Source organism: Pteropus medius, unplaced genomic scaffold (assembly GCF_902729225.1).
Source record: "Pteropus medius unplaced genomic scaffold, Ma_sr-lr_union100, whole genome shotgun sequence".
NCBI classification, from domain to species: Eukaryota; Metazoa; Chordata; class Mammalia; order Chiroptera; family Pteropodidae; genus Pteropus; species Pteropus medius.
Genome location: NW_024351730.1, coordinates 1,421,936 through 1,435,991, shown reverse-complemented (window position 1 = coordinate 1,435,991; position 14,056 = coordinate 1,421,936). Strand labels below are relative to the sequence as shown.

At 40.8% G+C, this 14,056-nt stretch overlaps 1 protein-coding gene across 2 annotated transcripts; it reads right to left on the bottom strand.

Moving 5' to 3' along the window:
- Window positions 1-2,501: 2,501 nt before the first annotated feature.
- On the bottom strand, window positions 2,502-13,706 carry UCHL1 (ubiquitin C-terminal hydrolase L1). 2 transcript variants are annotated; one of them, XM_039845068.1, is made up of 9 exons: window positions 13,568-13,706; window positions 13,443-13,454; window positions 12,839-12,967; window positions 9,832-9,982; window positions 7,709-7,794; window positions 7,584-7,631; window positions 6,809-6,875; window positions 5,859-5,917; window positions 2,502-2,937 (listed from the first exon to the last, which is right to left on the bottom strand). In XM_039845068.1, the coding sequence occupies exons 1-9, from the start codon at window positions 13,598-13,600 to the stop codon at window positions 2,851-2,853; spliced, it is 672 nt and encodes a 223-aa protein (XP_039701002.1). In that variant the 5' UTR covers window positions 13,601-13,706; the 3' UTR covers window positions 2,502-2,850. The 2 variants fall into 2 exon arrangements, with proteins under 2 accessions (XP_039701002.1, XP_039701003.1); XM_039845069.1 differs by lacking the exon at window positions 12,839-12,967 and having other exon boundaries at window positions 13,568-13,665.
- Window positions 13,707-14,056: the final 350 nt, after the last annotated feature.

The window sequence follows — 14,056 nt, the reverse complement described above, 5'->3', positions numbered from 1 at the left end:
AAGTTGCTTGAGCTTCATTGTGCCTTAGTTTTCTATCTGAAAAATGGGAATATCAGTTTCATATGTTAAGTTCAGCTTAGAATATAGTAAACATTTAGCTATTATGGCCCTGTCTTTTCTAGACACATATGTATACACATTTTACAAAACTATCTCACTAGTTTCATGCGTGAACATTTTCCCATGTTCTTGAGTCTATAGGACAGACCAAGTATTATACTAAATAGATGTAAAACTAGACTTCTCAATTGGACACTGTGGTTAAAAAGGGAGGGTCCTTAGCATCAGGTGGCTTTGCCTGTTCAAAGCACTGCAAAATCACCTTCACTGCAAAAGACGAGTAACATTTTAAAGAATAAGCAACTGGACGTAGATCTTTGATAAATCCAAGATGTCAGTGAAGAGGGCTTGTTGGGGAAACAAGGACCTCTGAGTTGCACAAGTCCAGGGAGTGCTGGACTGTACATGGCTGAGGCCTTACAAGAACAGTGGGAAAGATATTGGTACTAGATCTAACCTTCTAGAAGCCAGGCCCTTCCCAGACATCTTCGCCTGTTGTGTCTATTTTAACATAAATGAAGATGTGGGAGAGGGTTATTCCTTTGCTCAGTTACTGAGAGGCAGAAGTGGAGGTCAAAGACAGGTTTAATCCCAACCTAGGCTAGCTACCTTTAGGAAGTCAGTCCATGATCTATGTCCTGGTTTCCTAGTTATTAACAGTGAGAACTTGGGCATGTTACCCAAAACTCTGTGCCCATTTCCTCAGTAAAACTGAAATTTCTCCGCACCTCTCGCTGATGATCACCCACAGACATCGGCTATTGTGTAACCTTCCATGGTGTGGCAAGCTACAGTATGAGTTTGGAAGCATTTTAATAAATATGCTTCTTACACATAAAGTATAGTCTTATAAACTAAACCCCTAAATGTCACTGTATTTCTGATGCCAAAATCAATCGTTTTACCAGCTCCTATTAGAAGAAAGAGGCCTTGTTTTATTTCCTTTCCCCAAAGTCAATCTTCAAAGTAATTGTATAGAAGTTATACACCAAGTTAGAACTGAGAATGCACTCCTCTAGCTTCAACTCTAAGCAATTAGAATCAACTGAATCACCATGTATTTAGTTTTCCAAATAAAAAGAATGTTAACAGTAGTTATTACTTTCCTCCTAGGATCCAATATATCCTTCACCTAGAAGCTGGAATCACAGGTACTATCACCTAATCTGAGCTCAAAACTTTAAGACGGCTGAAACCAAAGTTATCTGGATTGCTGACAACAGGATGATAAAGCTCTTCCATGACAATCACAGTAAGAGCAGGGAGAAACATGGGGTCCCTTTCTCACTGCTCTTAATTCCTGTTAACTAGAAAGGACCTGTTAAAATATCAAATGTTGAGAACGAATGGTAATTTTTAATGCAAGCCTATACATTATATGTGTACTTATCCATAAAATAGAAAGGCTTAACAACAAATGGAAAAGATATATTTTTTTTAAATTTCCATAAAGCAAAGAATTGCTGGAAACAAAACAAAACAAAACCTGCATTGATTGGGGTATGTCGAATGGACACAGGAGCTACTGAAAGGAACAATTTGAGCAACAAAATGTTGTATTGGATTATAACCCAGGATATAAAATATCCATGAGTTCATGCTAATATAAATGATTGAATAAACAGCAAATGAGACAAATCTCCCTTGCAAAAGAATTGCAAATAATTCAGAGATACTCTACTCACAAAGAAATAGAGCAAAATTCAACTCCCTGGAGTGTGGGCTGTGCATAGACAACCTCCCAATGAGCAAAGGTGTGGTGGGAAAAGCAGCTTTATAGTAGAGAAATTTAACAAACATCCCCTCAGCCATGTGATCAAGGTCAATCATGTCACTAATATGTACCCTTTATATATGATGAAAATGGCACTTTACCTCTGTGGTCTTCCTCCTCCAAAACCCATAACCCTAGACTAATTATGAGAAAAGCATTAGACAAATCCCAATAGAGGGGCATTCTACTTGATGCAATTATTTGATCAGTACCCCTCAAAACTGTTGAGGTCATCCAAAACATGGAAAGCCTGAGAAATTATCTCAGTCAAGAGGAAACTGAGACATGACAAATAAATGTAATATGGTAGAAGAGGACATCAAATTAAGGGAATTTGAATAAGTTATGGACTTGTCAATAGTAATATATTTTTCATTAATTATAACAAACACATCACACTAATGTAACAATAGGAGAAATGGATGAAGGGTATATGGGAACTCTAGTATCTTCTCGATTTTTCTATAAATCTAAAATTGTTCCACAAATTTTTTTAAAAGTCTACAGGTACACATGAATGTATAGAAAAAATCTAGAGACACTAAATATTTTTATGGTAATTTTATCTTTGCTGTATGAGTTACTTATATGGAAGACATATTACTATCAAAATAACTGAAGATACATTGGAGAGAAGGTAAAATTGAAAATAAAAACCAGTTTAGGCTTAACTTTTATCAGCAGAAAAGTTTTATTCCTTCTAAGGACAACTGACACCACATCCAAGGCCTTAAGTTACAGACACAAACCAAAGTAGCCATTAGCTATTGAAGTACAAGACATACAATGGGGGAAATGCTTCGCCATCTGAAGCATACACTGAACTTTGCTCAATTGACAGCTGAGCTCTGCTATCTGCTTGCGCTTGGGTGTGGCCGGGGGTAAGAGCGTATCTGCAGAACCAAAGAACAGCTGTGTTCTACAAGTACTGAAGCATTTTAAGACTGCATTGGTAGGGATATATTTTCATGGTGAAGGGAAGAGGGGAACAAAGCTTAATCCCTTCCCACATAACATTAGGCAGCCTTACAGAGAGCCACAGCAGAAAAGCGAACTTCCCCTTGCTCACGCTCAGTGAATTCTCTGCAGACCTTGGCGGCATCCTGAAAAGGAGGAAGGTCATTAATATCCAAAAGGCAAAAGCTCAAAATGAAAGTTTCAAAGGAAAAGTACCAGTAAGGCTTATTAATGCTCAAAGTCCACCCCGGATCAACTTTAAAGTTCCCATTAAACTTGAAAACCAGGGCTTAAGGTGAGAGAGAAAACAATCATGTGATGGGAAAGACATGGACCCACATCACAGATTTGACTCCAGAAGCTTTGACTCCAAATGTCCTGTGCTTCTCCTGCCTTGTGCTTGGTTTTGACAAAACTATATCATCAATGCTCTTTTCCTCAAATTGAAACAAAATGAAAACTGATCTCTCTTCCACAGGGCAAAAGTTCTCTAAACTCAAATTCTCAGAGAAGAGACAAATTTCTTTTAAGGAAACATTTCACAAAACAGCCTTAAAAATTTAAATATTTGGTATTACAGGTACAGACAAGTGATGGTTTCGTAGATATTTTTGAAGTGACATGTGTTAACTAATTCTAAGACCGAGATTACAAAGACTGGTAACAGAAAACTGATTCCAATACAGGCATACCTCTTTTTTATTGCATTTCATTTCATTGCACTGCACAGATTTTGCATTTTTTATAAATTAAAGGCAAGATTCTCCACCAGCAAAAAGATTGCAACTTGCTTTACTGCAATACTCTTTATTGAAAAGGTCTGGAACCAAACCTGCAATATCTCCAAGGTATATCTGCATTAGTTATTTACCAAATTCTAGGTTTAAAAGCCTTGGTATCATAAAAATCACTCTGTTCAATTTGCAAAAAGTCCAGTGGAAAGATAGCTCCACAAACCACAATAATTATAAGGCCTTTAAGAGGACAGGTAGTACTCTATGACACAACTGTCATGCTCCCAAAGTCTACAAATCACCAACTCGATAATGAGTGTGGCCCTTAAAGCATCAACCATACCACAGTTTCATTCCTGCTTTGGAACCACATATAAAAACTAACGGGGATCTAGACTGACACTTACATTTTATTCTCTATCAGAATTTTTAATATATTGATATTCCAGGCCTTCCTTCCCCCACTTTACTTTCCAATAGGACCCCCACTGGTGCTAGTATTCAGTGTGTGCTTGTGAAGAGAGAAAGCCATTTCCTGCACAATGAGTGGTAACCTAAATTCATTCACGGTGAGGATATTTGGGTTAAATTTATGTATTTTCTCATTGGCTTAACAATTTCGTTTATAGTTTAGGCAACCTAAAACATCTTTAACCATACAGAACCAAGCTGATTTAATAATTTTCATGAATTAAGATGCTGGTTTATATTCATTTAATTTTAAATGAAATTCTAATTAGTTTAAAAAAAAAAAAAGATTTACCTTCCTCACACCTCATAAATTCTACTCACATTAAGTTTTAGGTATCCTATGTGGGGCGCATTTTGTGTTATTAGTGTTAGATATGAGTTACATTAGAGCTTTATTAGAAGAACCAGAATCTTCTCCCAAATGGGTCACAACCAGAAATTTTGCTTCTGTTCTTACTCTCCCCCATAAGTAAATTCTGACTCTTTCTTGCAAATTGCCCCCATTCTCTTTCTCTAGGTCTAGTTCTCATTCTATATTACTATTCTCATATATCCTTTGAACATCCAGATTTAGCTCTAAGTGATCACAGGTGTGTATGACAGCAAACTGGAGAAAGTGACCCTCCTTCCTAGAGTGGCATATTTGGCCCACTAGCACCTTGAGTCGTCAGGTCCATGACATTCCAAAGACAAGCCTATTATATAGAAAGTCAATGTTATATAGTGACTAGGAGCACAGACTCCAGAGACAGCTGTCTAGATGTGAGCCATGATTCTTCCATTTAAGTCACTGACCTTAGGCATCACTTAACTTCTGCACTCTGGTTTCCTCATCTGTAAAATGTAAATAACACCTAACAGTATCCTTAGAAGGATTCTATATAAGCTATAGGTCACTTAGAAGAGCATCTAGCACAGGGACAGCAAATTGCAGCCTGTGGGCCAAATCCGGCCTGCTGCCTGTGTTTGTGACTAGAGTTTCAGTGGAACCGCCACACACATTCATTTAACCCTTCTCTATGGGCTGCTTTGGAGCTGAAAAAGCAGAACTGAATACTTGCAGTGAGGCCATATGCCACACACAGCCTAAACCATCTTCTTCTATCTGGTTCTTTACAGAAAAAGTTTGTTGTCTGCCAGTCTGCACACAACATGTGCTGAAGAAAGATCAGCTGTTAGTGCTATAAATGAAGTAGTTATACCTTAACAGCATTTTTTTATTTTATCACGATTATGCAATTTTCCTTTATAACAGCAAACTGATTCAACTGTAGAGACTTGTTTGAGTGTGAAGAAGCCTAGGGTAGCCTAAGAGCCCCAGTCCAGAATTAAGAAGTTTCTGTAGTCACTTGTACCAAGATGGTTATAGTGATCTTCAAGTTCTTGTCAGGCATGTTTTGAATCTACTTCTCTCATCCTGTAAGAGTGGACCATGTGGAAAGAAAGTGTTCCTGAAGTTACCTGCCTAATCAGAATCCTTAATACACCACCTACAAAACTGACCCAAATTCAGTAGCCTGGGAGGGATAAGGGAAGGTTCAGGCTGCTGCTCCATTAGTCATCAGCTATGACGTAACCAGACAAGGGGGTGATGGTCACCTTACTTCCACAAAGAAACAAAGCAATGGCTTTCAGGCTAATTCTAACTATGGGCTGAAGACAGCGTACAATACAGATCAGTCAGGGCTGCTCTGAAAGATCCTATTTAAAACCGTTTGCTGTAAAATAAGATAAAATTACTAAGATGACCTGTAAGCCCCAAAGAATGTGATTAATCCAGATGCTTGGTGCTGGCTGTCCTTAGAATAAACAACTTGGCTAAAGAAACATGGGCCCTACTGAAGATGGATTCCAAAGCTTACCTGCAGCAGCAAGTCCTCTGAACTGCTGCCATGATTCACCGGAAATGGCATCCGTCCATCTGTAACAAAGACGCTAGGCATGTCAATTTTCTCTGCATGATTTCTGGCTCCTGTGCCTGTCCAGCCTAAAGGGAAGTTTTAAATTCTCCCGAATACCACTGCCACTCCCACAAAGGGAAGCCCGGTTATGAAGCAACAGGATAGAAAGGAGGTTCCAGTGTCCCTAGATTTCTATTCCAGGCAATCCTCATCTGTAAGTAACAAGATCACACAAGCTCAACTCAGCTTGTGAAGGGCTTGTGCCCCATCTCCTGGGAAGGACCACAGAACAAAAGTCAAATATAGTCTGAGGTGCAGGGAAGGTGGAGGCAAGAAGGGACCCTTGAGATTGCATCTGCCCCTCAATGACTGCCAGTTAGCCCTAAGTCTCCTTTACCCTTCTATGCCCATAGGCAGTGTCCTGACTTGAGACAACAGATGCAAGTCTTTCTCCATTAATAGATGACTCTCTTACAAGATGAATACCAAAAATGACTCCAACATGTCCAAACCATTTTTACATAAACAAGGTCATATTTCGGCATTTATCTTTTCCAAAGTATTCCTTATCTGAAAAGAATGATGCTAGAAGATAATCCTGTACTGATAGTGCTGTAGTGGAAGGTGGGAACAGAAAAACTGAATACACATGCATCCGACTGGTGCTGACCTAGAAGCTTTATTCTCCTGTGACTAAAGCCAGTAAGCCATTCATTTAGCAGGTCAGCTGCCTGAAGGGGGATGCTCATGGTAGGATAAAGGGTTAAGTGCCCCCAGAAAAATACCCAGTTGTTTTGGCTTCAAAAATAATATATTAAGTGCCATAAGTTACATGCCAATACTGTAAGAGGAACTAAGTGTGAAAGCATTCATTAAACTATGTTAGATTCCAAAAATGGAGTAAAACATACCAAGTTCATAGAGGTGGCCATCCACGTTATTAAAGAGAATAAAATGAAAATTCACTTTGTCATCGACCTGAAAGAAGAAATTTCTTTGAAAATGATTGTTTTATAAGAACTTAATTTGTTAGAAATGTAATAAGTATATGAACTGACTTGCCTGTATATTTTTTAAGTTATTATAGCTAATAGTTATGTATTATCTATATACTAGGCCCTAATCTAATCTCATTAAAGTAGATAGACTGTAACTGTCAGAACTCTGTAACTTGTTTTTTACCGAGGAGGGAACTAAGGCTTAGGGAGGATAAGTATCTCATCCAAATTCAAGACTAGAAAGTGGCAGAGCCAACCGTCATAGAGGTACTGCAACTGATTTACATCTAATGGAACAGTTGACTAGAAGGTTCTGTTCAGATTAATGGTACATATAAGCCTAAAAACTGTCAGTCCTTGTTGGTATACCTTACTATCCCCAACAGTCTGAGAAAATATCCGAAATGCTCAACTACTAAGAAGGGTGTTACTCACTCTACTAGACTCATCTGGATCTAAACAAAATACTATCAGTTTGAATTTACTCAAGACTATGTCAAATCTCAATTAGATATGAGAGCCTTTTTTATGAACCAGTCTGGTCAATGTGTTATTTCAGTAGTTTTCTGATGTTAATTGGCCTTGGGTGGAAAACATTTAATGGGTTCCAGTAAGAGGTTCCTGCATATACTTCTGGGAAAACACAGGTGACTCCTGGGTGGTCTGGCTGATTTGCATTTGCGCTTACCCGACACTGGCCTTCCTGAGCCACAGCATCATGGGCTGCCTGAATGGCCTGCAGAAGAGAAAATCCTTAATGCAAAAACCTCCCAGAGTTATTGAAAAGTGATGCTCCTAAAGTTCTTTTCCTACCTCATTCTTTTCAAAGCATTTTGCTCTGTCTTCAGGAGACAACTTCTCCGTTTCAGAAAGAAACTGTCTCAGGACTGACCCATCATCTTTAAAAAAAAAATGCACATATTAGTATACATAAAATAATGCAAACGATGCATGTTACTACTGATTTAAGTTGTTGTATAAGCTGGTCATGTTTAGCGACCTGAATCTTTACAATGACCCCCAAGGATGTGGATAAATTGTCCCATCTTCCCCAGCTTCTTTTTCCCACCACTCCCTACTCAGTGCATTCAAGCTAGAGATCTCACCATTCCTCCCATGTGCAAAGCTTTCTTGCCTCTGCTCCTAACCATTCCCACCTCACACTTATCTCTCAAATCTCTTATCATCACTTTGGTATAGAACTTATCCTTTTGTAACACATATTTGTGAGATTTTTAGTGTCATAAAGACAGGAACTGTCGTACCTATTACTATACCTACAGCACCTAGCAATGAACAGTTAATGTGTATTGCAGACATACACAATAACATTCTAATCTAATAATGGTCTCAAACCAAGATTTTTATTTCAAGGTAGAAAATGCAAGCTTATCAATACAGGTATCCAGACAGACATTAGCCTAAGGATTTTAACAGAAATGTTAAGAGCCAAATAGTGTGGCCTAGAGACAACTGACTGGCTGACAATTAGTATAAGCGTTTTGCTGTTGCTCAGTGTGGATAAGTCTAGGAGACACCGACTACACAGCTAGAGCAAGAGTGACTTGTATTTCAGAAGACCTCGATTTGGACTTTCAGCTCTCAACTTAAAGTAAATTTGTTAAACTGGGACCATTCAAAATTTAGAAGTGACAGGAATCCATTTAACTTTATGACGGCTGTGATTCAGATTAAGCCTTTGGCACTATCATGTCCCTGGTTACAAAAGAATTACTGTATCTCTGCTGACCTCAAGAACATAGTACTCTTAAGTGAGAATTACTGCAGAAAAATAGAAGGAATCAAGCTACAACTTTTTAACATGGCCAAGTCAAGTTAATATTTGAAAAAGTAACTTTTAGAAGATCTGGATATTTATGGCCAAGAAAACTTTTTTTTTTTTTAATTTCAAAAAGTAGCCAACAACATAGTAGTAGATACAATTCCTAAGCCACATTTTCCAGAGCAAAAAAAAAAAAAGCAAAATGTATCTGACCTGCTATAAGGAAGAGTGTGGACTATTAGTTGAAATTATTTAATCCTTAGCCACCTCACCCATTGTTTAAATCAGATTACTGCCACCTATTTCAGTAAATAAATTTTTATTGGAACACAGCCATGTTCATTGGTTTACATAATGTCTATGGCTGCTTTTGCACTACAAGGGCAGAGACCATATGGCCCTCAAGTTTGCAAGATTTACTCTGGCCTTTTAAGAAAGTTTGCTGACCCCTGACCTAAGTCAGACAAAAGGACCATGTATTTTAACATATTTTAGAGCTATTAATTGTGCGTATGATAAAATTAAGACTCATTCATTTCTTTTACATCATCCACAACATCCACTGAAAGTGGGTTAAAGTCCCTAACCTGACTTTGTTCACAGTTAGATCTTTCAAGGTTTCAACCTGTTGCTATGCCTCCCTGCAAGAACTTGCACACTGTATGCGTCTGGCTGCTCTAAACTGTTTTGGTTCTCCTGTTGCTTATGAGACACAGCACCATTAAAGACAGGTCCTAACTGTTGATGTTTTATGGCTTAACACCATCTCTAACTTTTCAGAACTGTTGCGAATTGAACAGGAACACATGAGAATGATGACAGTAATCGGTCCAAAAGAATGTTCTTTATTCTTCACCTCAGACACAACTAAGCTGTCTGCAGATGGAAGAGCACATGCAGAAAGGCAGTATAAAACTAAGGATCACACTCATTCTTCCTCTAAGAAGCCAAACCATGCTTAGAAAATGAGTTTCCTTCCTTTAAAAGAGAGAAACAAGAATTCACCCACTGATTATCTCTGGATAAGTAAGTTTCAAAAATTTTGAAGGCAATGATATTGCTGAATAGACCCTTATGGGATTTGTTTGGAATGAAGAGTTACATTTAACTAGAAGTCAACTAGAGGATGACTGGCCTCAAAACTCACACTTACCAAATTCTAGTTTGTCTTGATTATTGGCCACTGCGTGTATAAGTCCGATGGTACCACAGGAGTTCCCAATGGTCTGCTTCATGAAGTATACTTTGGGACTGACTTCTTGTCCCTTCAGTTCTTCAATCTGTTTTTTCCTGAAGTTCTCATGCTGTGGACGTAAAAAACATGTTAATATCTCAAAATGAAAATGTAGAGAACAGATGGCAGCACAGCAAGTTCTACCACTTAAATGGAAACACAAGTAGGATGTATGACCAGGAGCCTTGACTCTAGATGCAGGCCAATGCCCAGAGAATGGCCTGTCTGCCTCCCACACCCATACCAGCCCATGGGGTTCTGAGAGGTTCTGAGGCTCCACCCAGATGCTGCAGTGCAGTAACAGCCTTGGATATTGCCCAAGGCTTTGTCTAGACACCACTGCAACATTTTAGCTAGAAATGGATGGTATCACAAAGTCAGAAAAACAGACAAGTTCATTATATAACATAGGAATCTCAAACAGAAATATAAAGAGCCACATAATTTTCTTCTTTTAAGGTCAACTATGGCTGTACGTCACATGGGCATCCCAATCAAGCTTTGGTCAATTTAACACCCAAAAAGAACACCAGCCAGATTATGTCCCACTATTCTTTAAAGTTTTATCTATTCTATCCAAGTATACTTTTCAAAACAAAGCAAGCCTTAACTGTTAAAAAGAGCAATTCTTAAAAATTATTCCCTTTTTTAGGAAGGAAAGACAACTGGTCTAAGGTGCTGGCTGTGATCTCACAAAAACTCTTCCTCATCCTACAAGAGGATGATGTGACATTGTTTGTCCTTGCCAACTATAATTTGAGGACAGATTAGCGATGGAGGGGAGGAAAGACCCCAGTAAATGAATGAGACTAGAGGTAGTTTTCCTCAAAGCATCCATCAGTCCTTTGTACAGTAACTTAGTAGGCTTGTCTGAACTTTTCACTAATGAGTTTTAAAGACCATACAGGTATGACTTCTCAGAAAAAGCAGGGTGCTAATGTAATAGAAATATTAATTTCCCATAACGAGTATAATTTGGACAGAACACGAGAAGCAGATTTCCAATTCTAGTAGGTTTCTATTATATGAGACTAAAGTTAAAGCCTTGTCTGTGGCACCATGAGAGGAATGTGATCTCTTGTCCTACAAGATTAACTTAAACTCCAACTAATAGGCAGTTCTAGCATTCTGTATCTACCAGACCCTTGAACTGAGTTACTTATTGACTATTAAAGCTTTTCACTTTTCTACGTTAATTAAAAAAAAATAATAATCGGGATAGCACCATCCTTTAGGGTTGTTTGAACACTTGCATGGACATACTTCTATAAATATTTCATTATTACTTAAAATTAATGTTTTAGAAGTGGTCCATTTAGGATTTCATAATATTCTTAGACAAAAGTGGATGCTTTCTAAACTGACATCAGTTTGGATGTCAAGCAAAAAACTTCAATTTCTTTAAATTTGCTTCCATGCTTAGCCCAGTAGGTGTTTTGTATCACAGAATAGGTGCTCAATAAATCTGATAGACTGAACTGGACTTAAAGGATTAAGTATCAAACTCTTTCAGACATATAAAATATTCAAACCAGAATGTTCTCTAACAAGAACCGCTTAATCCAGCAAAAGGAGACCAGTGGGCTTTTGAAAGACAAACTCGCTGCACCACTGTCTCCCAGAGGCTGTGCCTCTGAAAGCTGCTCAAAACCTCTGAGTCATCATGGTTCCTCTAAGAAGAACGCTCTGAGAGGGGCTCAAATGAGACAGAGGAGATGGCGTTTGATTTGGTCAATAGAGAAGCAAATTTGACCTGCAATTATTTGGCAGCTCCGTTTTTATCTAAGACTTTGGCAATAAAAAATATGTCCGTGAGATTATCCTAATTAGCTTTAATAAGGTTTTTTTTAACCCACAATACTTAGCCCATTTACAGGGGGAACACTTGGAACTCCCCATAGGGCTTAATTTATGTTGAGGATGCTTCTAGAACACCCAGCCATAAGATGGTCCTTCAGTTAAGCTGTGTTTGTAATGATGCCCAAAATGCTAATGTCTCATGCCTCAAGCTTTCTAAAGGAAGTTTCAACCACTCCCAAATCAGGGGTCAAGTGACAGCAATAGGAGACAGACAATATCATGCTAATTAGTGGAATTCTACACATCACAATTATTCCAGCGACCTTTTTATATCTGATGCTCAGTCTCTGAGGTACAAATATCCACGTACACTTATAGGAAGACCATCTAAAAGGAAATGAAAAGGTCTTTCCAAGACTACTTTACTGCCAACCTATTTCATTTAGCTACAAGGTCGGAGAGGAAAGAGGATAAAAGAGGTGGAAGAAGGTTCTCACACAGGAGCAATACACAAATGATTAAGATTTTTTTAAAGCACACTGGAGAGACTAAAATCCAAGTGTGCATGTTGTAGGAAATGGAGGAGTAGGAAGACTCCCGAGTCCACCGGAGACCCGGGCAGTTAAGGTGGAAAAATTAAAGAACTTGGTTTTTTTGCGGAAATTTAGGCAAGCCTGTGCCCCTCCATTCAATAGCAAGGCGGGAGTCTGAGAACCAAATAATAATCTGACAGGTGACAGCCCTTAAAGGGAAACGACCAGCCAGCCCATGTCTTGGCATGGAAGGCTCAGAAATGCCTAGGTTCAAGTGAACTCATGAGTAGGATAAATTATTTCCCTGGATAACCGGGATGATAAAACAGATGCTCTTTCTCTTCTAAATTTAAGACAATGCTGGATGCATGAGCAAGGAGGCAGTAAGCTCTATTATAACAAGAGCCCCAATGAGTAGGTACTTCCAAAGTGCGGGCTCCTCCCTCTATTCTCCACGGGGAGGGGGCAGTTTGCCAAGTCTGGACGCCAAGGCCAGGTGCGGAGGGGAGTCGGGAGTCAACAATGTTCTCAACGCCTCACTCAGGATAGAGAAAGGCGCTCATGGGCTGCGAGGCCCGGGCCCCGCGCCCTACCTGGGCCGTGAGGGGAAACAGCAACAACAGCGCGCAGGCAGGCGCAGGCACCGAGCTCAGAGCCTCATCCTCCAGCCCCAGCACGTCCACAAAGCGCCACTGGCCGGCGACCCCCAGCCGGGCCAGCACCTGCGGAGAGGAGACAAGACGGCCAGGCCCGCGGAGACAGTCAAGTGGTGGGGGCGGGGCCGGCTCGGCACAATGTGCGCCCCCACGCGAGCCTGGGAGGAGTCCCCGACCCACACCCCGCCGGAGCGATGACACAGCACAAAGCGCGGCCCACACGTGGCTCTCGCGAAGCCCTGGCGCACGAGTCGGCTCGGCCCTCTCCACGCCCTCAGGAGCTCGGCCGGGCGCTCGAATCTGGGCGCAGTCTCCTCCTCCTCCTCCTCCTCCTCCATCCATCCATCCCCCACCAGTTTCGCAGCTTCACCTCCGCCCCCGATGTAGGGGCAGAGGGGGGTTGTCCCGACCGCGCCCCCGCCCGCCGCTGCTGGACCGCACAGGGCGTCGCTACGTCCCTGCGAAACGGCCGGAGCCGGTGGGCGCCTCCGCCTTGGCGCTTCCGGGGAGGGGGACAGAGGCCGCACGAGTCGCCACTCACTTTGTTCAGCATCTGAAAGGCAAATGCAAAAAATAGAAAAATAAAACCAGTCAGCGATATGGCTGCCTGGCGAGGGCTGACCCTCAGTCCTGTGTTCCCCAAGCCACGGTGCACCTGACGCTCACCTCGGGGTTAATCTCCATCGGTTTGAGCTGCATCTTCGCGAACCGAAGAAGAAACCTAAGCACAGAAAAGAGCGAAAACAGCAAGTGGAGCCGCCCAGGCTGCCGCTATAAAGCGCCGGCCTGACGCACTGTGGGTGCCTGCGCAGGGGGATCGGGGCAAAACCAACGAGGGGGGAAATGGTCAGTCGCAGCCAAATGGGCACGAATCCCCCCTATGCGCAGCGCAGAGTGGTACGGCCGGACCCCCAAACCTTGCAGTCTCACTTGCTGGTGAGATAATCTGGTGGTTGTGGAGATGGGTTTTGTTGGTGGGTGTTCCTTGATTGTGTGGAGCAGTCCTTTTGGTGGAGTCTAATTTTTTTTGCGAAGTTTTTGGAAACCCTTTCTTTCTACTATCCCAATTACCCGAAGTTCAAGGTTTCTGAAGCGTTAAGAAAATCCCAAATTCAACAGGTATATATTTAATATAAATATAAATAGACGTCTCCC

Bases quoted from the DNA above. Each gene is read 5' to 3' on its own strand.
- UCHL1 (XM_039845068.1), bottom strand. From the start codon at position 13,600: ATGCAGCTCAAACCGATGGAGATTAACCCCGAG. The intron at 9,983-12,838 runs GTAGGGCGCGGG...TTACGTCCACAG, and splicing joins TGTTTCCCCTCACGGCCCAG to CATGAGAACTTCAGGAAAAA. The intron at 7,795-9,831 runs GTAAGTGTGAGT...TTTTTTTTAAAG, and splicing joins TCAAGACAAACTAGAATTTG to ATGATGGGTCAGTCCTGAGA.